Source organism: Rhinoderma darwinii, chromosome 12 (assembly GCF_050947455.1).
Source record: "Rhinoderma darwinii isolate aRhiDar2 chromosome 12, aRhiDar2.hap1, whole genome shotgun sequence".
Classification (NCBI taxonomy): domain Eukaryota; kingdom Metazoa; phylum Chordata; class Amphibia; order Anura; family Rhinodermatidae; genus Rhinoderma; species Rhinoderma darwinii.
In genome coordinates this window covers 9,043,458-9,067,243 of record NC_134698.1, presented here as the reverse complement: position 1 = coordinate 9,067,243, position 23,786 = coordinate 9,043,458, and the positions used below count along the sequence as shown (strand labels likewise).

The following is a 23,786-nucleotide window of genomic DNA, read 5'->3' as shown; positions in this document are numbered from 1 at the left end:
CAGGTGTATCTAATCCTAGTATGTGTGATACTGTCTGCTGAGCAGGTGTATCTAATCCTAGTATGTGTGATACTGTCTGCTGAGCAGGTGTATCTAATCCTAGTATGTGTGATACTGTCTGCTGAGCGGGTGTATCTAATCCTAGTAGGTGTGATACTGTCTGCTGAGCGGGTGTATCTAATCCTAGTATGTGTGATACTGTCTGCTGAGCAGGTGTATCTAATCCTAGAATGTGTGATACTGTCTGCTGGCTGAGCAGGTGTATCTAATCCTAGTATGTGTGATACTGTCTGCTGGCTGAGCAGGTGTATCTAATCCTAGTATGTGTGATACTGTCTGCTGAGCAGGTGTATCTAATCCTAGAATGTGTGATACTGTCTGCTGGCTGAGCAGGTGTATCTAATCCTAGTATGTGTGATACTGTCTGCTGGCTGAGCAGGTGTATCTAATCCTAGTATGTGTGATACTGTCTGCTGAGCAGGTGTATTAATCCTAGTATGTGTGATACTGTCTGCTGAGCAGGTGTATCTAATCCTAGTATGTGTGATACTGTCTGCTGAGCAGGTGTATCTAATCCTAGTATGTGTGATACTGTCTGCTGAGCAGGTGTATCTAATCCTAGTATGTGTGATACTGTCTGCTGAGCGGGTGTATCTAATCCTAGTAGGTGTGATACTGTCTGCTGAGCGGGTGTATCTAATCCTAGTATGTGTGATACTGTCTGCTGAGCAGGTGTATCTAATCCTAGAATGTGTGATACTGTCTGCTGGCTGAGCAGGTGTATCTAATCCTAGTATGTGTGATACTGTCTGCTGGCTGAGCAGGTGTATCTAATCCTAGTATGTGTGATACTGTCTGCTGAGCAGGTGTATCTAATCCTAGTATGTGTGATACTGTCTGCTGAGCAGGTGTATCTAATCCTAGTATGTGTGATACTGTCTGCTGAGCAGGTGTATCTAATCCTAGTATGTGTGATACTGTCTGCTGAGCGGGTGTATCTAATCCTAGTAGGTGTGATACTGTCTGCTGAGCGGGTGTATCTAATCCTAGTATGTGTGATACTGTCTGCTGAGCAGGTGTATCTAATCCTAGAATGTGTGATACTGTCTGCTGGCTGAGCAGGTGTATCTAATCCTAGTATGTGTGATACGGTCTGCTGAGCAGGTGTATCTAATCCTAGAATGTGTGATACTGTCTGCTGGCTGAGCAGGTGTATCTAATCCTAGTATGTGTGATACGGTCTGGTGAGCAGGTGTATTAATCCTAGTATGTGAGATACTGTCTGCTGAGCAGGTGTATCTAATCCTAGTATGTGTGATACTGTCTGCTGAGCAGGTGTATCTAATCCTAGTATGTGTGATACTGTCTGCTGAGCAGGTGTATCTAATCCTAGTATGTGTGATACTGTCTGCTGAGCAGGTGTATCTAATCCTAGGATGTGTGATACTGTCTGCTGAGCAGGTGTATCTAATCCTAGTATGTGTGATAGTCTGCTGAGGGGTGTATCTAATCCTAGTATGTGTGATACTGTCTGCTGAGCAGGTGTATCTAATCCTAGTATGTGTGATACTGTCTGCTGAGCAGGTGTATCTAATCCTAGTATGTGTGATACTGTCTGCTGAGCAGGTGTATCTAATCCTAGTATGTGTGATACTGTCTACTGAGCAGGTGTATCTAATCCTAGTATGTGTGATACTGTCTGCTGAGCAGGTGTATCTAATCCTAGTATGTGTGATACTGTCTGCTGGCTGAGCAGGTGTATCTAATCCTAGTATGTGTGATACTGTCTGCTGGCTGAGCAGGTGTATCTAATCCTAGTATGTGTGATACTGTCTGCTGAGCAGGTGTATTAATCCTAGTATGTGTGATACTGTCTGCTGAGCAGGTGTATCTAATCCTAGTATGTGTGATACTGTCTGCTGAGCAGGTGTATCTAATCCTAGTATGTGTGATACTGTCTGCTGAGCAGGTGTATCTAATCCTAGTATGTGTGATACTGTCTGCTGAGCAGGTGTATCTAATCCTAGTATGTGTGATACTGTCTGCTGAGCGGGTGTATCTAATCCTAGTAGGTGTGATACTGTCTGCTGAGCAGGTGTATCTAATCCTAGTATGTGTGATACTGTCTGCTGAGCAGGTGTATCTAATCCTAGAATGTGTGATACTGTCTGCTGGCTGAGCAGGTGTATCTAATCCTAGTATGTGTGATACTGTCTGCTGAGCAGGTGTATCTAATCCTAGTATGTGTGATACTGTCTGCTGGATGAGCAGGTGTATCTAATCCTAGTATGTGTGATACGGTCTGGTGAGCAGGTGTATCTAATCCTAGTATGTGTGATACTGTCTGCTGAGCAGGTGTATCTAATCCTAGTATGTGTGATCCTGTCTGCTGAGCAGGTGTATCTAATCCTAGGATGTGTGATACTGTCTGCTGAGCAGGTGTATCTAATCCTAGTATGTGTGATAGTCTGCTGAGGGGTGTATCTAATCCTAGTATGTGTGATACTGTCTGCTGAGCAGGTGTATTTAATCCTAGAATGTGTGATACTGTCTGCTGGCTGAGCAGGTGTATCTAATCCTAGTATGTGTGATACTGTCTGCTGAGCAGGTGTATCTAATCCTAGTATGTGTGATACTGTCTGCTGAGCGGGTGTATCTAATCCTAGTATGTGTGATACTGTCTGCTGAGCAGGTGTATCTAATCCTAGAAGTGTTATACTGTCTGCTGAGCAGGTGTATCTAATCCTAGTATGTGTGATACTGTCTGCTGAGCAGGTGTATCTAATCCTAGTATGTGTGATTACTGTCTGCTGAGCAGGTGTATCTAATCCTAGTATGTGTGATACTGTCTGCTGAGCAGGTGTATCTAATCCTAGTATGTGTGATACTGTCTGCTGAGCAGGTGTATCTAATCCTAGTATGTGTGTTACTGTCTGCTGAGCAGGTGTATCTAATCCTAGTATGTGTGATACTGTCTGCTGAGCAGGTGTATCTAATCCTAGTATGTGTGATACTGTCTGCTGAGCAGGTGTATCTAATCCTAGTATGTGTGATACTGTCTGCTGAGCAGGTGTATCTAATCCTAGTATGTGTGTTACTGTCTGCTGAGCAGGTGTATCTAATCCTAGTATGTGTGATACTGTCTGCTGAGCAGGTGTATCTAATCCTAGTATGTGTGATACTGTCTGCTGAGCAGGTGTATCTAATCCTAGTATGTGTGTTACTGTCTGCTGAGCAGGTGTATCTAATCCTAGTATGTGTGATACTGTCTGCTGAGCAGGTGTATCTAATCCTAGTATGTGTGATACTGTCTGCTGAGCAGGTGTATCTAATCCTAGTATGTGTGATACTGTCTGATGAGGGGTGTATCTAATCCTAGTATGTGTGATACTGTCTGCTGAGCAGGTGTATCTAATCCTAGTATGTGTGATACTGTCTGCTGAGCAGGTGTATCTAATCCTAGTATGTGTGATACTGTCTGCTGAGCAGGTGTATCTAATCCTAGTATGTGTGATACTGTCTGCTGAGCAGGTGTATCTAATCCTAGTATGTGTGATACTGTCTGCTGAGCAGGTGTATCTAATCCTAGTATGTGTGATACTGTCTGCTGAGCAGGTGTATCTAATCCTAGTATGTGTGTTACTGTCTGCTGAGCAGGTGTATCTAATCCTAGTATGTGTGATACTGTCTGCTGAGCAGGTGTATCTAATCCTAGTATGTGTGATACTGTCTGCTGAGCAGGTGTATCTAATCCTAGTATGTGTGTTACTGTCTGCTGAGCAGGTGTATCTAATCCTAGTATGTGTGATACTGTCTGCTGAGCAGGTGTATCTAATCCTAGTATGTGTGATAGTGTCTGCTGAGCAGGTGTATCTAATCCTAGTATGTGTGATACTGTCTGCTGAGCAGGTGTATCTAATCCTAGTATGTGTGATACTGTCTGCTGAGCAGGTGTATCTAATCCTAGTATGTTGATACTGTCTGCTGAGCAGGTGTATCTAATCCTAGTATGTGTGATACTGTCTGCTGAGCAGGTGTATCTAATCCTAGTATGTTGATACTGTCTGCTGAGCAGGTGTATCTAATCCTAGTATGTGTGATACTGTCTGCTGAGCAGGTGTATCTAATCCTAGTATGTGTGATACTGTCTGCTGAGCAGGTGTATCTAATCCTAGTATGTGTGATACTGTCTGATGAGGGGTGTATGCTCCCATGATACAGAAAGGTGCACTTTCTCTTTAATTTCGTCCTGTGGAGGAGTCTGGGAGCAGCAGTTTGGGGATATATGCAGTAGAGAAGAGTCTCAGCAGAAAGGTACAGAGAATATGTGCCGCCAGGGTTATTATAGGACATCGCACACATTGTCGCTACTCCGCTAAATACTTTTATCGTGGCTGCTTCTACTCTCCGCCTGACTAATGTGCTGCATTTATTACAACTCCACAGTGTGAATTGCCGCATGTTCTACATAGTCTGCGTCTTTTATATTCCCTACACTGGGGCGGTTTCATTTGTATTTATAACAGCGTATAACAGACGGTGATGGTGGAAGGGGCCGAGATGATGGGCGGGGCCGCCTAGATGATTGGAGGGACCGCCGAGATGATTGGAGGGACCGCCGAGATGATTGGAGGGACCGCCGAGATGATTGGAGGGGGGGCCGCGGAGATGATTTCTAGTGTCAGTCTGATCATAGACCCTGAACGTCGCGGAGGATCGGACGTAAGATGGATCTCACCGGTTACATTATCACACAAGGTAAGAGCCTCGGGTCTTTTATATGCACGTCCGGCCTTAGGATCGCGCGACTGCAAAGGGCGAATACCGCTGCTATACCAGCAGACCTTAAATAACTGGGTTCACACGTTGCGGTCGTAATGCGGGTTTTCCCGTGATCTCGCTGCAAAACGAGAACTATTCCAACAATCGCTTCATCTAACAGGGCGTTAAAGAGACACTCCAACAGTCTTTTTTTTTTTCTAAAATTATTATTGACACTATTTGTACAGTCCGCCTGGTGAAAGGATTGGCAGGTCGTTCCCTTACCGGGCACTTTGTTTTAGAAATATCCCGGCCGGTCCTGTGACCGGCCGATTCATAGCATCTACTGTGGGGATCGTAAGTGGAGGAAGAAATACGTTGTCTTCTTAGGCTATGTTCACACGCTTAACAAAAAACGGCAGAAAATATGGAGCTGTTTTCAAGCGAAACCCGATCCTGGTTTTCAGCTGTTTTTTTTTTTTTTTAAGCCACTTGCGTTTTTTATGGCTGTTTTTGGCGCTGGTTTTCTATGGAGTCAATGAAAAACAGCTCAAGAAGTGACATGTGATTCTTTTTACGCGCCGTTATTTTAAAATGAGGCGTAAAATAACGCCCTGTCGGAACAAAAAGGCCGTCTTTCCCATTGAAAACAATAGGCAGATGTTTGTAGGCGTTCGGCTGCCGATTTTTCCGGCCATTTATGCCCCAAAAAACGGTTGAAAATGGGTCATGTGAACATATCCTTAAAGGGAACCCATCACCAGCATTTCATCTATTAATCCAGCAATACCTGGTGGTAGTGGGAGAAAAATCTATTTTCTGCAACCTATAATTATCTTCTAGGGATCTCTGTACCTTCTACACTGTGTATTCGCTCAAAAAATGGCGACACACAGTGTAGGAGGTTTGAACATTCAATCCCCTCCTTTCTCCCGACACTAGCCAGAATAAGGGAGGGGGGATTGTGTGAGGACACTAGAGCGAGTGTGTCTTCTCTAATTTTGCAGCATAAAGCAATGAGATTGCTTTACCACATGCCAATGCTGCAATTTTGGGAATTGCTCCCTCTAGTGACCAGCACTGGGAAATGTTATAAATTAGAATCTAAATTATAATATTTTTTCGTGAAAAAATTAAAAAAAGAACATTGTTTAATCACTTATACACTAACTGTTTAACAAAAAAAAAAAATTCTAGCGACACATTCCCTTTAAGTATTCAGCTTTTTAGTATAAGGCTGGGTTCACACAACCATGTTACGTCCGTAATGTACGGAACGTATTTCGGCCGGAAGACCCGGACCGAACACAGAGCAGGGAGCCGGGCTCCTAGCATCATAGTGATGTACGATGCTAGGAGTCCCTGCCTCGCTGCAGGACAACTGTCCCGTACTGTAATCATGTTTTCAGTAGGGGACAGTAGTTCCACGGAGAGGCAGGGGCTCCTAGCGTCGTACATAACTATGATGCTAGGAGCCCGGCTCCCTGCACTGTGTTCGGTCCGGGTCTTCCGGCCGAAATACGTTCCGTACATTACGGACGTAACATGGTCGTGTGAATCCAGCCTAACAGCCGTGTGCTGATGAGAATAAGAGTCATATCTTGAGTGGAAAAGTGTCATCTATGCAGCACTCAAGCCTTTCCGACGTAACCCTGCCTCCTTACCCGTGCATTACAGCATTCAGGGCGGGCATAAGAAGAGGAACGAACGAGACTTCCTTATTGTTACTATTAAGGGGTTGACCGTTATTTCCGGTCGGACGGGATAGCGGCGATGAGCTGTTGACCGCAGCGGCCGGTGAGGGAGTTCAGTAGGTGAAATGCTGGTGACAGGCAATGTTTCCTCTAAGTCTTGGCAGCTCCTGAGCGGGGCAGTTAGGGAGCAGGGCAAGTTTCCATCGATAATGGGCGATCTGATCACCAAATATTACATATTACGCCCCCCGGTAAATGCTAATATAGCGACTAAATTAGAAAACGTGTTTTAAATTAGTTTTAAATTACTTTTTTAAATAGTAAAATATTACAAGTCCAGCAGTAATATAGACATTTATATACACCAATTATAGACATCCATGAAAGAATCACTATTACACCACTGCCCCTATAGATGGCGCCACACAGACCCCCATGTAGACATCACAACACATCCACATGTAGATAACCGTAGTTTCAACCGTAATTACGGATGGAATTGCGGACCCACTAATTTCTATGGACCACGGACACCTTTCCGTGCCGTAGAAATGATCCGCAAAATATAGAACATGTCCAATTCTTGTTCGCAATTGCGGCAAAGGCTCGCCCATAGAAATCTAGAGGTGCTTCCGCAATTGTGGATCCGTTATTTGCACACAGTAAAAAACCTTATGGTCGTGCGCATGAGGCCTTAAAGGGGTTGTCCGAGATACCAACATTTTTTCAAAAACTGTGTCATACATTACCCCTTATACAGACAACCTAAATAAAGCATTATTTTTAAAAAAAATTCTACTTAGCACATTTCTTCTTTGAATTTAGCACGGTTTGTTTACATGCAGTTCAGCTCTGGTTTGTTGATCTTTCCTTGTTATGAAACTTTTTTCCCGTGCACGCTCATTACAGGCTGCAATGAGCGTGCACGTACCTTCCAAGAGTTCACGTGAGCTGTCCTTGCTCCTCCCCGCTGACCTCCTTCACTGCACTTGTCTCCCTGCTGACATTCTTGAAGGATGGTGAGCAAATGTTCCCCCCCCCATTATGTTTTTCACATTTATGTTTTCTTTCTCTTTTCAGGTCTATAAACCTCTTCGTGTCTCCCTCACCCTCGTCCACCCTCACCCTCGTCCACCCTCTTCTATCTCATGTCTCTCTCCACTAAGGCCATGTTCACACAGTTTTTTTGCAGGAAGAATATCTGCCTCAAAATTCCGTCTTGAAGTTTGCGGCAGATTTACCTCTCCCTGTACGTTGATTTTTGCGTCGTTTTTACCCGTTTTTTGTGCGCTGTTTGCGTATTTGTTTGCCGCTTTGTTCGGGGCGTTTTTCGCTTCGTTTATCTTGGCGTTTTTTGCTTGTTTGTTTGCATCTTTTTTTGCGATGTTTTTTGCTGTGTTTTCCATTGCGTTTATCGTAGCCTTTTTCACGTCGTTTATCATTTCTTTTTTTGCGTCGTTGTTTGCGCCTATTTTTGCTTCGTTTTTCGTTGCGTCTTTCGTGGCGTTTTCCCAGTTGATTTTTGCTGCGTTCTTTGCCTCTGTTTGCGGCGTTTCTCGCGTCTTTTTCCGCTATGTTTTTCGCAGCTTTTTCCGTGGCGTTTATCGTAGCCTTTTTTGCGTCGTTTTTCGCGTCTTTTTTTGCGTTTTTTTTCTGCGTTTTTCATTGCGTCTTTCGTGACGTTTTCCCTGTCGTTTTTCGTGGCGTTCTTTGCCTCTTTGTTCGCGGCTTTATTTGATGTTTTTCGCGGCATTTATCGTAGCCTTTTCGGGGTTTTTTTTTTTTGCGTCTGTTTTTTGCGGCATTGTTTGTGGCTTTTTTTGCTGCGTTTTTTGCGTCGTTTTCCGTGGCGTTTTTCGCCCGCGGCAATTGAGCGCCGCAGGCATAAAACAACGGAAATACGCTTTCTCTGCCTCCCATTGAAGTCAATGGGAGGTCAGAGGCGTAAACGCCCAAAGATGGAGCATGTCGCTTCTTTTTCCCGCAAGGCAGTTTTAATGCTCGATTTTAATGCTTGTTACAACAAATTGCAGCATAAATCACGCACCAAACACGCTTGTTTGGTGCATGGTTTTCACGCATGCATCTACTTGAGTGTAGGTGCATGATAACGCACCAATAGAGGACATGCAGTATGTTTCACGCAGCGGACTCTCGCTGCGTGAAAACGGCCCCATTGAAATAAATGGGTCGCGTGTGCTGTGCGTGGTTTCGACGTGGTGTGAATGGGGCCTTATGCGCGATTTACACTAGCGTGAATCAAGTCTGTGTGCTGTGCTTTGAAAAAACGCACAACACACGCAACCCATTTATTTCAATGGGGCCGTTGACACATGTGTGACTTTTCACGCAGCGAGAGTCCGCTGCGTGAAACATACTGCATGTCCTCTATTGGTGCGTTATCATGCACCTACACTCACATTGAAGTCAATGCATGCGTGAAAACCACAAACAGCACACACGTGTTTGGTGCGTGATTTACACAGCAATTTGTTGTAAAAAAAAAGGTAAAAATGTGCTGGCTTTGTGAGTGCGTGAATAACACATGACAATCGAAAAGCACACTGATGCATAAGGGCGGATTTAAACGAGCGTGTGCGTTTTGCGCACACAAATAAGGTGGCGTTTTGCGTGCGCAAAATGCACTTAGCTCCGTGTCACGTTCATACGGATGCGCGGCTGCGGTTTTCGCGCAGCCGCCATCGTTATGACACTCTGGATGTTTGTAGCACGTGGTGCTTTTCTGTTTACATTCATTATTTTACTGCTGTTGCGCGAATCACGCTCGTCCCACGGAAGTGCTTCCATGGGATGCGCCTGATTTTCACGCACCTATTGACTTCAATGGGTGCGTGATGCTCGAAAAACGCAGAAATATAGAACATGTCGCGAGTTTACGCAGCGGACTCGCTGCGTAAAATTCACGGACTGTCTGCACTGCCCCATAGACTTGCATAGGTCCGTGCGACCCGCATGAATACCACGTGGGTTACACGGACGTATAGCACGTTCGTGTAAATCCGCCGTAACGCAAACACACGGATGGGATTGACGCAAGTTTTTCACGCGCGGAAAATACACACGCTAGTGTGCATGAAGCCTTACTAATGGACGCGGTTAGACAGTGGCCATTAATAATGAACTAATAATACATTTTTAAATAAATGAGAAGGACATAGAAAAAATATTGTAATAAAATAACACACACAACACTGGTTAACGATTTTATTACAAATAAAAAAGGTGTCATTGAAGTAGTCCTTGAACTTGATGTAGTACCAAGGACCCAACCTGTAAAAAACACATAATAACTAAGAAAAAAAAAAAGAGGGATGCTTAGATACACTGCTCATGTGTGATACTGTTAGATCATGTATCTAAGCCTACCACAAGGTAGCCTTAGTAACATTACCCAAGCAGACAGTGTCACACATGGGCCATGTATCTAAGAATACCACATGTTAGGCTTAGATACAGGGCCCCAAAACACTAATCTTAGGGTATGTTCACACGGCAGCGTCCATAACGGCCGAAATTAAGGGGCTGTTTTCAGGAGAAAACAGCCCTGTCGTTTCAGCCGTAACGGCATGTGCAGGCGCTTGAACGCCGCGTCCATTACGGACGTAACTGTAGCTGGTTTTCCATGGAGTCCATGGAAAACGGCTCCATTTACGTCTGAAGAAGTGACATGACACTTCTTTGACGCGGGCGTCTATTTACGCGCCGTCTTTTGACAGCGACGCGTAAATATACGCCTCGTGTGAACAGACAAACATCAGCCCATTGCTTTCAATGGGCAGATGTTTGCCAACGATTTCAAGCCGTAATTTCGGACGTAATTCGGGGATTAATACGCCCGAATTACGTCCGTAAATAGGCCGTGTGAACATACCCTAATACAGGAATAAAAAGAATGTCATCTGGGGTCCTGTATCTAAGCCTACATTGTGTTAGGCTTAGATACAGGCTCCATGTGTGACACTGTTTGTTAGACCCTGTATCTAAGCCTAAGGGGGGATTCACACGAGCGTGTATTCGGTCCGTGCGGGCCGCGTGGTTTTCACGCGGCACGCATGGACCAATACAAGTCTATGGGGCAGTACAGACAGTCCGTGCTTTTTGCGCAGCGTTTGTCTGCTGCGCAAAAAGCGCGACAGGTTCAAAAACTCTGCGTATTTCGCGCATCACGCACCCATTGAAGTCAATGGGTGCGTGAAAATCACGCGCACCACACGGAAGCACTTCCGTGGGACGAGCGTGATTCGCGCAACAGCAGTGAAAAGGATGAATGAAAACAGAAAAGCACCACGTGCTTTTCTGTTTCCGAACATCCAAACGGAGTGTCTTTGCGATGAGCGAAGCCGGACAAGCGAACCGAACTTCACCGGGTTCGGCCAAACTCGTTTTGGCCGATCCCGGCAAAAAAATTATCGGTACGCGACGTCAGGAGATAGTCACTGTCCATGGTGCTGAAAGAGTTAAACTGTTTCAGCACCATGGACAGTGACTTGCGATCCCAAAATACATTAACCTGTAAAAAAAAAACGAAGTTCTAACTTACCGATTACTCCTGTCTCCTTCCTGCAGTCCGACCTCCCGGGATGACACTTCAGTTCAAGTGACAGCTCCAGCCAATCACAGGCCAAGCACAGGCTGCAGCCAATCACAGGCTGCAGCGGTCACTTGGACTGCCGCGTCATCCAGGGAGGTGGGGCCTGATGTCAAGAGAGGCGCGTCACCAAGGACGCGTCACCAAGGCAACGGCCGGGAAGTTCTCGGTAAGTAGGAACTTTATCTTTTTTTTTTACAGGTTTTTCGCTGTTGTGTTCGGCATTCACTGTCGAGGGTGCTGAAAGATTTAGCTCTTTCAGCACCTTGGACAGTGACGGGCGTTGACAAGCCTCATCTCTATGATGCCGGCTGCGCGAAAATCACGCAGCCGCGCATCAGACACGCATGACACACGCAGCTGTCAAATGGTTTTTGCGCTCGCAAAACGCTGCGTTGTTTGCGCGCGCAAAAACGCAACGTTCGTGTGAATCTGCCCTAACAATGTAGGCTTAGATACAGGACCCCAGAAGATCTTATCTAGTTCAGGACGGGGCACCGTTTAGCCATTTTTAGCACGTGTTAGTTAAATGGCTATAACATTTTTATTTGTTGCGCTAACGACGTTATTTTTGCGGCGTTTTTTCCGTAGACAATGCAGGTTTTTTTTTTTAGCGTTTTTATACACACCTTTTTTGCCATTTTAGAATTTTCATTCATAAAGTTTGAAAATAATAGTAAAAAAATAAGCTTTTTTACGTTTCAGCTATTTTTTTTGGTAATAACATAGTTTTACCCTAAAATAGACATTTTATTTGTGATCGTCATTGTCTACCGTAAATTTTTATATATTACATGTCTATATTAGGGTAATTGGGTCAGCGCTAGCGTTACAACAATGATTGACAGGGGGAACGGTATTTTTTTGGGGTGGGTATTTTATGTGTATTTATTATTTAATTTTTTTTTGTACTTTACTATTTTTTTATTATTATTGTCTGTCCCTCAAAGGTCAAAAAAGACCTTTGGGGAACTTTATATATTTTTTTTCTTTCTTTTACATGTTTTTCCCCTGTAACTGGAGCTGCACAGCAGCCCCAGTTACAGGGGAAATCAGCCCTCTCATAGTGACGATTGTCACTAATAGGGCTGTGCTGGGTCTAGTAAGACCCAGCAACAGTCTGCCACTAACGGCACCCGGTGATCATGTGACCAGTCACATGATCACCGGGAGGAATAGAGACAGCGCCGCTGCTGCTGTCTCTATTCCTATACACAGCGTTCATTGAGCGCTGTGTAAGAAGACATCGGAGAAGACAGAAGCAGCGAAAGCTGCTTCTATCTTCTCCTCCGGGTCCCCGGCAGTCACTGACAGCCGGAGACCCGACATTCCCGCAGGTGCCGTCCCTCTTCACTTTTTTCACTGTGAACACGCATAGGCGCGCTCACAGTGAAAAAAAACTGCATAGGCTGGGCGGGCACCCGCAGAAACGACACGTCTCCAGTGACGTGTCGTGTCCCATCCGAGGTCTCGCTGGGGCGAGACCATGTGATCGGGACACGACACGACAGTGGAGGAGGAAGAAAACGTGACGTCAGAAGACAGGTGATCGGAAGAAAAGAGCTGCCAGAACGGAGAACAGAAGCAAGATTGCACAGGTAAGTATATTAGGGAATATTTAATGTGTGTATTGTGTGTTTAACTTTTAAATAAAAATTTATCTCGGACAACCCCTTTAAAGTAAGAAATGATCTTATGAATTAGTTAAAGTTTTTGTATAAATGTAACTATTTTGAGATCTAACAAATATGTTTTTTACCTTTCTATGATTGTATGCACCGGATTGTAGCGTGCGGTACTTTTCCTGGCCCCTCTTTCAGCTGCACGCTTCCATTTTCTCCCGTATGAGTAATGACTCTTGAGAGCTAGAAACGCGTCGGGAGGGATGGACGCTTCATGTAGTTTGTCCCTTTGCTATTCCAAAGTTATTACCACATAAAGTGACGGATGTGAAGAATGAAGCTCTGTCAGGAAGGTCCAAAGTGGCTGCGTTTTCCGTGCGGATTAAATAATTGTATATTGTAATCCGGACTTTTATGGACGTCGCGATGCCAGTTATTAGGGCTGGCGAGTAATTTTTCCTCAAGGTCTCTTACGATTCTGTTTCTTGACAGAATTGTTGAATCTATTCCCTAGTGGCGACGTCGTGCCGTGCTGCGTTAGGAAGCTCCGTCTTGCCACCTTCCTGGTCCGCCCCATCTAAGAAGCTGCACCCTGGCGCCTCATCTGCTCCCTGTTCTGTAACTGCTCTGCCTCCTAGAGGGCGCTATAGTAGCGCTATCTACAGGGGGAGTGGTGCTATCTACATGGGCACTGTGGCACTATATGGGGGGGGTCGTGTAGGCAGGTTTCTTAGTGAAGAATAACGGATGCGACAACTTTTCCTCAAATAATACTTTACTTGGATCACAACAATGCAACAGTGCTCCTTCTTTATGGGAGCAAGCGGACGGACTGGAGTTGGGGACGTCGATCCCGCTGGAGTCCCCCTGGGAGAGGTTGTGCCTGAACCCACGTTACTCCGCTCAGCCGTCTGTGCGCCTCTGACAGTTACAGCGGGACAACACCCGCTATTGCCAGAATACTAGAGGTCAGGAGAAACATTTCCGTCGTCCTAGCTGCGCCGTAGGTATCAAGAGATCTATCCGAACCTTCCGGCACCACCTGTCAAGGATCTGCCAGGCACAGCGTCTGTATCCACGCCCATAGGTAATCAGCCTGCACCTGCTTCTATGTCTGTGAGACTGACTCCATCTTCCACCACTCAGGATGGCAGGCTTAGGAGTGGGAGAGCCTATCGCAGCCTGGCCAGACGGAGTTAGCTCCCGCCCTCTGTCTATTTATACCTGCCTTTCCTGTTCCTCCTTGCTTGTGATTCTTGTTTTGTTTCATGGCCCTGCTGCAGCTTCTTTAACCATTTGACCCTGCTTCATATCGACCCTGGCTTACTGACTACTCTCCTGCTCTGCGTTTGGTACCTCGTACACTCCTGGTTTGACTCGGCTTGTTCACTACTCTCCTGCTCTGCGTTTGGTACCTCATACACCCCTGGTTTGACTCTGCTCGTTCACCACTCTTGTTGCTTGCGGTGTTGCCGTGGGCAACTGCCGCTTTTCCCTTGCTTCTGTGTACCCTTGTCTGTTTGTCTGTCGGGCACTTATTGAGTGTAGGGACCATCGCCCAGTTGTACCCCGTCGCCTAGGGCGGGTCGTTGCAAGTAGGCAGGGACTGAGTGGCGGGTAGATTAGGGCTCACTTGTCTGTTTCCTTACCCCCATCATTACATAATCACAAGTCCATATACCTACTCTACCCTGGTCCCTCACACTATTATGGACCCCCTTGAGACCCTGGTTCAGCAAATGCAGGGTCTCTCCCTACAGGTCCAGGCCCTGGCTCAGAGGGTCAACCAGCCTGATGCTACCATGGTAGTGCCCCTCACCTCTTGAACCCCACCTCAAGTTGCCTGACCGGTTCTCAGGGGACCAGAAGACTTTTCTCTCCTTTCAGGAGAGTTGTAGGCTCTATTTTCGTTTAAAGCCCCACTCCTCAGGTTCTGAGAGCCAGCGGGTGGGTATAATTATGTCCCGGCTCCAGCAAGGGCCCCAAGAATGGGCCTTCTCCTTGGCTCCTGACGCCCCTGAACTTTCCTCCGTTGATCTTTTATTTTCTGCTCTCGGACTCACTTATGACGAGACTGACAGGACTGCCTTTGCCGAGAGTCAGCTGGTGACCTTACGTCAGGGTAAGAGACCTGTTGAGGAGTATTTTTCTGACTTTAGGAAGTGGTGCGTAGCTTCTCGGTGGAATGACCCTGCCTTAAGGTGCCAGTTTAGGTTGGGTCTGTCGAACGCCCTGAAAGACCTGCTAGTTAGCTATCCCTCTTCTGACTCCCTAGACCAGGTTATGGCTTTAGCGGTACGACTTGACCGACGTCTCAGGGAACGACAACGTGAACGTTTTTGTGGTTTCTCCTCTGACTCCCCCATGATGCCTCCCGAGGTTCCGTTGCTTCGTTCTTCCACGGAAGACTTGGAGGTACCTATGCAACTCGGGGCCTCCGTGTCCCCCCAACAACGTAGAGAGTTCCGCAGGAAGAATGGTCTCTGCTTCTATTGTGGGGATGACAAGCATCAAGTGAACACCTGTCCTAGGCGTAAGAATAAGCAGCCGGAAAACTTCCGCGCCTAAGTGACCATTGGGGAGGTCACTTGGGCGCAAAGGTATTTCCCGTAAATATGAAACGTAATAAAATCTTGCTTCCCTTTCAGGTCTCTTTTGGTGGTAGGTCTGCTACCGGCAGCGCCTTTGTGGATTCAGGGTCGTCTGCTAATATCATGTCTGTGGAATTTGCTATGCCTTTGATTGATTTGCCTAAACCTGTCCCGGTAGTAGGTATCGACTCCACTCCTCTTGCTAATGGTTATTTTACACAGCACACCCCTGTTTTTGAACTCCTTGTTGGCTCCATGCATTTGGAGCAGTGCTCTGTACTGTTGATGCAGGGATTATCGTCCGATTTGGTTTTAGGCCTTCCCTGGTTGCAGTTGCATAATCCCACGTTTAACTGGAATACTGGCGATCTTAATGCTTGACGTCATGTTTTTCTGTTAATTCTATTTCTCCCCCTGAGGAGGTGAACACTCTACCTGAGTTTGTTCAGGACTTCGCTGATGTTTTCTCCAATGAGGCCTCCGAAGTGTTACCTCCTCATAGAGAATACAATTGCGCTATCGATTTGGTACCAGGAGCTAAGCTCCCTAAGGGTAGGATATTTAATCTCTCTTGTCCCGAACGTGAAGCCATGAGAGAGTATATCCAGGAATGCCTGGCCAAGGGTTACATTCGCCCCTCTACGTCTCCGGTAGGTGCTGGCTTCTTCTTCGTAGGGAAGAAGGATGGTGGTCTTAGGCCATGCATTGACTACCGTAACTTGAATAAGGTCACTGTAAGGAACCAGTATCCCCTTCCTTTGATTCCTGATCTCTTTAATCGGGTTCGGGGGCCCAATGGTTCTCTAAGTTTGATCTACGGGGGGCGTATAACCTTATCCGCATCAAAGAGGGGGATGAGTGGAAGACTGCGTTTAACACGCCCGAAGGTCATTTCGAATACCTCGTCATGCCCTTTGGGTTGTGTAATGCTCCCGCGGTCTTCCAGAATTTCATAAATGAGATTTTAAGAGATTACCTGGGGGTATTTCTTGTAGTGTAACTTGATGACATACTTGTGTTTTCCAAGGACTGGTCCTCCCACATTGAGCATGTCAGGAAGGTGCTCCAAGTCCTTCGGGAAAACAAACTGTTTGCGAAGACCGAAAAATGTGTGTTTGGGGTGCAGGAGATACAATTTTTGGTCAACTCCTCATGAATTCCGCATGGACCCTGCCAAGGTTCAGGCTGTGGCGGAATGGGTCCAACCTGCCTCCCTGAAGGCGTTACAGTGCTTCTTGGGGTTCGCTAATTATTACAGGAGATTTATTGTTAACTTCTCGGTCATCCCTAAGCCTCTTACGGACCTCACTCGCAAGGGTGCTGATCTCCTCCGCTGGCCTACTGAGGCTGTCCAGGCTTTTGAGGTCCTTAAGAAGTGCTTTATCTCGGCCCCGGTGTTGGTTCAGCCCAACCAAATGGAGCCATTTATCGTGGAGGTTGACTCGTCCGAGGTGGGAGTGGGGGCTGTCTTGTCCCAGGGTGCCAGGTCCCTCACCCATCTCCGTCCCTGTGCCTACTTCTCCAGGAAGTTTTCGCCCACTGAGAGTAACTATGATATTGGCAACCGCAAACTCTTAGCCATTAAATGGGCATTTGAAGAGTGGCGCCACTTCCTGGAGGGGGCTAGGCACCAGGTAACGGTCCTTACTGACCACAAGAATCTGGTTTTCCTAGAATCTGCCCGGAGGCTAAACCCGAGACAAGCTCGATGGGCGTTATTTTTTACCAGATTAAATTTTTTGGTTACCTATAGGGCTGGGTCTAAAAATATTAAGGCTGATGCACTGTCGCGTAGCTTCAAGGCCAGCCCTCCTTCGGAGGAAGATCCTGCTTGTATTTTGCCTCCAGGTATAATCATTTCCTCTATTGATTCTGATTTAGTCTCTGAAATTGCTGCTGATCAAGGTTCAGCTCCCAGGAACCTTCCTGAGACCAAGCTGTTTGTTCCCCTGCAATTCCGGCTAAGGGTACTTAGGGAAAATTATGACTCCGCACTATCTGGTCATCCAGGCATCCTGGGTACCAAGCACCTCATTGCCAGAAACTATTGGTGGCCTGGGTTGCCTAAAGACGTTAAGGCCTACGTCGCCGCTTGTGAGGTTTGTGCTAGGTCCAAGACTCCCAGGTCCCGACCAGCGGGCTTACTACGTTCTTTGCCCATTCCCCAGAGACCTTGGACCCATATCTCCATGGATTTTATCACCGATTTGCCTCCATCTCAAGGCAAGTCGGTGGTGTGGGTTGTAGTAGACCGCTTCAGTAAGATGTGCCACTTTGTGCCCCTCAAAAAACGACCCAATGCTAAGACGTTAGCTACCTTGTTTGTCAAACACATCCTGCGTCTCCATGGGGTCCCTGTCAATATTGTTTCTGACAGAGGGGTACAATTTGTTTCTTTGTTTTGGAGAGCCTTCTGTAAAAAGTTGGAGATTGATCTGTCCTTCTCCTCTGCCTTCCATCCTGAAACTAATGGCCAAACCGAGAGGACTAATCAGTCTCTAGAACAATATTTAAGGTGTTTCATCTCTGACTGTCAATTTGATTGGGTCTCTTTCATTCCCCTCGCCGAATTTTCCCTTAATAACCGGGTCAGTAACTCGTCAGGGGTCTCCTCCGTTTTCTGTAATTTTGGGTTTAATCCACGGTTCTCCTCCATTTCACCTGGTGGTTCCAACAATCCCGAGGTAGATGTCGTTCATCGGGAACTGTGCACAGTCTGGGCCCAGGTTCAGAAGAACCTAGAGGCGTCCCATAGCATACAAAAGACTCCGGCAGATAGAAGACGTTCTGCTAACCCCTTGTTTATGGTCGGGGATCTGGTGTGGCTATCGTCAAAGAACTTGCACCTTAAAGTCCCATCCAAGAAGTTTGCTCCCCGGTTTATAGAGCCGTACAAGGTCATTGAAGTCCTCAATCCTGTCTCCTTCCGACTGGAGTTGCCGCCATCTTTTCGAGTACACGACGTGTTTCATGCCTCCCTCCTTAAACGCTGCTCCCCGTCCTTGGCTCCCTCGAGGAAACCTCCTGTCCCCGTTCTCACCCCCGAGGGGGTAGAATTCGAGGTGGCCAAGATTGTGGACAGCAAGATGGTCCAAGGCTCCCTCCAGTACCTGGTCCATTGGAGAGGATACGGGCCTGAGGAGAGGACTTGGGTACCCGCCCGGGATGTTCACGCTGGGGTATTGGTCAGGAGGTTCCACCTTCGTTTCCCCAATAAACCAGGTCCATTTAGAAAGGGTCCGGTGGCCCCTCATAAAAGGGGGGGTACTGTTAAGGATCTGCCAGGCACAGCGTCTGTATCCACACCCATAGGTAATCAGCCTGCACCTGCTTCTATGTCTGTGAGACTGACTCCATCTTCCACCACTCAGGATGGCAGGCTTAGGAGTGGGAGAGCCTATCGCAGCCTGGCCAGACGGAGCTAGCTCCCGCCCTCTATTTATACCTGCCTTTCCTGTTCCTCCTTGCTTGTGATTCTTGTTTTGTTTCCTGGCCCTGCTGCAGCTTCTTTAACCTTTTGACCCTGCTTCATATCGACCCTGGCTTACTGACTACTCTCCTGCTCTGCGTTTGGTACCTCGTACACTCCTGGTTTGACTCGGCTCGTTCACCACTCTTGTTGCTCGCGGTGTTGCCGTGGGCAACTGCCCCTTTTCCCTTGCTTCTGTGTACCCTTGTCTGTTTGTCTGTCGGGCACTTATTGAGCGTAGGGACCGTCGCCCAGTTGTACCCCGTCGCCTAGGGCGGGTCGTTGCAAGTAGGCAGGGACTGAGTGGCGGGTAGATTATGGCTCACTTGTCTGTTTCCTTACCCCCATCATTACACCACCGTTTGTCCCTTGCGGCACTAACTGCTAACTTTCACGGTATATGCTCTCCCGCCTTCAGCCTGTGGCCAATAGGGATCGGACACTCTTAGGGACGCAACCAAGATTTTGGGTACAGGTGCGACAGTCTGTTATTTGTCCATTAACACGTCCTGGGTTGTTCGTCACCCTGTCCCTTTTATTACGGTCTGCTCCCAATAATCTTTTCCTTCATCTCAGGGAAACTGGTTTCAACAGGCAAAGAAGAGGAGAGAACGATACACTATTCCAGATTCATCAGCTTACACAGTCCTCTGAAGTAATTCTCCGCAGTATAATGTCCCACACAGATGCCATTACCAGTGTGGGCACCGGTTACACAGGGCACTTATCTCAGGTGCGGGCCAGCTCCAAGGATTATCTCTCTTCCAGTACAGCTGCTCCCCCTGGCACCTCCTCTGGTGTCCTCTCATCTCTACATCTCACATGGCAACCCCTGTACTACACTTCCTGTCAGACAGCTCTGTCCCTGGTCCTGCAGTGACACCTAGTGGCTGCTAATAACATGGCAGGCATACACAGATGAAACTGAAGCAGTCATCACTCAAGACAAGAGGGAACACAGAATGAAAGTGCCACTAACATGGGAGATGCACAGGAAAGACCATTCAATTTAAAAGGGCAGTATCACCCCCTTACATTCGCACTATCTACAGTGGCCACTCTGGCACTATCTACAGTGGGCACTGTGGCACTTTATATATGGGCTCTGGCACTTTGTATGTGGGCACTATCTACATGGGCATTGTGTTTTCAGGGGGTTGGGACAAAAAAAAAAACCTGACAAAAAAACGGATGGATTTTATTTAACTGGCATGAAAAAGGGATGAGAAAAGAGCAGCCGTGAACATTTGGTCTCTGTGCTGTCCCTCATTTCAAGAAAATGCCTTATTTTATTCCATACAATCCCAATGCTGCCACCAAAAGGTTGTATCGTGACTCTTTTTGGATCATGAGGATGCGCGCGCACACACACTGTTGACTTAGGTAGCCATAACACAAGTTTAACCCCTTAACCACATACATGTACGCGGCAGCTGTTAAGGGACTTGTGGAGCGGCCCACGGGCTGCGCGCACTCCATGCTTAGCAGCCGACACCTTACTGCAATCAGAGATGACTTTGATTCCACTCGTTTAACCCTTTAAATGCTGCGGTCAATAGCGACAACGGCATTTAAATAGTTAGAATCAAGGGGGGCGGCCACCTCCCAAGTGCGATCCGATTTTCCCCCCCCCCGATCATAGGTTGCCGATGATCGTCATGGCAGCCAAATGATCTGCCATCTTTGTACTCCATTGAGGGCTTCAAAGGAGATAGTCAGTATCATGATATCATGCAAGCGATCCAATGATCGCTAGTTCAAGTCCCCTACGGGGACTATTACAATTATTTTTTTTTAAAAAGCCAAGAACCGTTACATTTTTTTATGTTCCAAACAAAACAAAAAAAGTACTAAAAGTTAAAAAAAAAAAACGTTTTCTTTTTTTTCCCTAAAGCAATGTAAAAAAATAAAAACACAACTGGTATCTCCCTGTATGTAAAAGTCTGAACTACTACAATATAACACTATTTAACCCACTCTGAACACCGTAAAAAAATATACAAAACACCCAAATTGATGTTATTTTATTCACCTTAGCTATCCAGAAAATGGAATAAAAAATAATCAAAAAGTTTCATGTACCCCAAAATGGTATCAATAAAAACTACAGCTCGGCCCGCAAAAAATAAACCCTCACACCGCTCAATCAATGGAAAAATAAAAAAAAAACTTATGGCGACAGAAAACCACTTTTATTTGAGGAAATAGTACAAATTGTCACGCAAAAACAAGCCCTCATATGGCGATATAGACGGAAAAATAAAAAAAGTGATGGCTTTGGGAAGGCGGGGAGGAAAAAAACCGAAAAAGGAAGATTGGCCTGGTCTTTAAGGGGGTTAATAACTCAACAATATAAACATTCGATGGATACAACTAAACGTAGCGTAACGTACAGAATTGACTTAGCTGAGATTGCGATCCTCCGATCTCTTTCCGGGGAGACCGTACCAGCCAAAAAAACAGCGAGGATAAAACTGATGTACAAACCATGCAGGTTGTAGCGAAACCAAAAATGGCTGCAGCACGGGAGAAGCTTTTATTCCCCAAATAGTTTCAGTTTTCTTTTTAACGCCCAATACAATAAGATCTTTGCCGTTTGCTTGTTGGCGCGTGGGTGTTTGTTTTGCAAATTTCAACTCCGCTTATGAGGTTAACCCCCGTCATTTGTTTCACTTCTAAATCAACACGAGGAATTGGATAAAAGGCTTCTAGTCCAAACAGAAATGAGATCTGATAACAGCGAGACAATAGTACTCTTCACACGTTGTTCCAAATCCTCAACAAACCGAAGATCCTCTTGTGTTGGTGTTAAGAAGTTTGCGGGTTTCCGCTGCGTGCAAAATAACGCTCTGTAACATGGAGAATCGCATACGAAATGGAAGGAGTCCCACCCTAGATCTGCATCACAGGCTCCTAAACGCTTTGAGTCTCACGCGTATTCTTACACACGAGGATCAATTCACTTTGAGCGGGAGGACGGCGCTGGCGGCACTGTACTACACGTAATAAAAGTGGATACATATGGAGAACCTCTCTACGTATGTACCTCTATTGTACTGTGCCGCCATTGCCGGGCAGCTGGCGGCACCCGAAACTCACAAGGGCCCCAGAGGAGGAAAGAGTGTTTTATGCCATTCATATATATTTTTTATTTGCCTATGCTGTACTGTAGAATTGGTGATTTTTGGGCATGGAGGCCCTTACCACTAACCATTGTCCTGGACCCAAAAAGGCTATAGACGGCCCTGAGTGGGAGGTTGGGTTATGGAGGATGTTAATCTTAGATCATTAGCAGAACGTAGAGCGCGGGTAGGGCGGTGGTCAGAGATGAGGTGGGGGGGTTTAAGAAGGTGCAGCACTGTGGAGAGCTTTGTGGGCGAGCAGAATAGATGGGCAACAGGTCTGTGACTGGCACAGGGTAGAGGCATCAGTGTAGTGACTGGCACCAGGTAGCAGCATTGGGGTAGCAGTGCAGTGACTGGTACAACGCAGAGGCAACGGTGTAGCAGTCCAGTGTAGTGACTGGCACAGTGTGTGGAGGCATTGGTGTAGCGGTGCAGTGACTGGCACAGGGTAGAGCCATTGGTGTAGTGGTGCAGTGACGGGTAGAGCCATTGGTGTAGCGGTTGGTCCGAAAGAAGAGTAAGGCTTTGTTTACATCTGCGTCATGGCTCTGTTCCTTCGGAGCTTTCCGGCAGAACGGAGCCCTGACTGAAACAAATGATAACCATAGGTTGTTTGATTCCGGAACCCTTGCACAACGGAGACAAACGGAAACCATTTGCACCGGATCCGTCACCATTGAAATCAATAGAAATGGAAACCTATGGTTATCGTTTGTTTCAGTCAGGGCTCCGTTCCGGCGGAAAGCTCAGACGGAACGTCCGAATGGAACCCTGACGTAGATGTGAAGTTTCAGATAGAAGGAGGACATGATGTTAGAGACAACTGATAGAAAATCACTGGTGTTTTGTATTAGAGCGTGGTTGACCAGATTCCTCCACCGCCTATACATCATTCTCCTCCTGGTATTCTCTAAGAAGCTAGACTGCCCGGCACGAGGACCAGAGGTGAACCGTATGCAGCAGGAAAATGTAAATGGTCTGGGGGCTTTCTGAGCTGATGGAGACCGTGAGCCACCATCTCTCTCTCCATCTGTAATGACAGGGGTAAGGAAACAGACAAGTGAGCCCTAATCTACCCGCCACTCAGTCCCTGCTTACTTGCAACGACCCGCCCTAGGCGACGGGGTACAACTGGGCGACGGTCCCTACGCTCAATAAGTGCCCAACAGACAAGGGTACACAGAAGCAAGGGAAAAGGGGCAGTTGCCCACGGCAACACCGCGAGCAACAAGAGTGGTGAACGAGCCGAGTCAAACCAGGAGTGTACGAGCAGGGCCGGCCCTAGGATAGATGGCGCCCTGTGCGAAATGATCTTCCGGCGCCCCACCCCATCATTAAAAAAAAAATGCCCCATAAAAAAATTATAATGCCCCTTTAGTGCCCCCATACAGTATAATAATAATATTTAATAATATAATATTACAACCCCTTCAAGGACACAGTATTTTGTCCTCTAATTGTGCCCACAGTATTATGCCCCCTGTACCCCTACACAGTATAATGTCCGCTTAGTGGCCCCCATACAGTATAATGCCCCCCTGTAGATTTTGCCATATAGCCTCCCTGTAGACAGTGCCATAATCCCTCATCTAGGCCCCGTTCCCATGACGAACTGAGCTGCTCCATGACGGGACCCTAGTACAGAGTTTACCAACCTTTTCGGACTCGAGGCAGCACTGGAAAAACAAAATTTCCTCAGGGCCCCCCTACCAAAAATTGTTTTGAGAAAGACAGAAAACGGCTAAGAACAAGCACTACACTCATAGGGTATGTTCACACGTTTTTTGTAAGGCAAAAAAAATCTGCCTCAAAATTCCTTCAGCAACTGACAGTGTGTGTGTGACCTTTTTTTTGTGTTTTTTCTTAAGCTGTTGAAGCGAATGCAAAAGACGCAGGAAAAAAAAGCTCAAAACGA

General features: G+C 46.6%; 1 protein-coding gene across 2 annotated transcripts in view; it reads left to right on the top strand.

Annotated features, from left to right (window-relative positions):
- The first annotated feature begins 4,581 nt into the window (after nucleotides 1-4,581).
- The window catches only part of LOC142665240 (uncharacterized), a 39,072-nt gene continuing 19,867 nt past the window's right edge, over nucleotides 4,582-23,786 (top strand). The window contains exon 1 of one of the 2 annotated variants that reach the window (XM_075844870.1): nucleotides 4,582-4,758. In XM_075844870.1, coding sequence (XP_075700985.1) covers nucleotides 4,728-4,758 — 31 coding nt within the window. In that variant the 5' untranslated portion in view covers nucleotides 4,582-4,727. The remainder of the gene's footprint in view (nucleotides 4,759-23,786) is intronic. The other variant, XM_075844869.1, reaches the window with a different exon arrangement.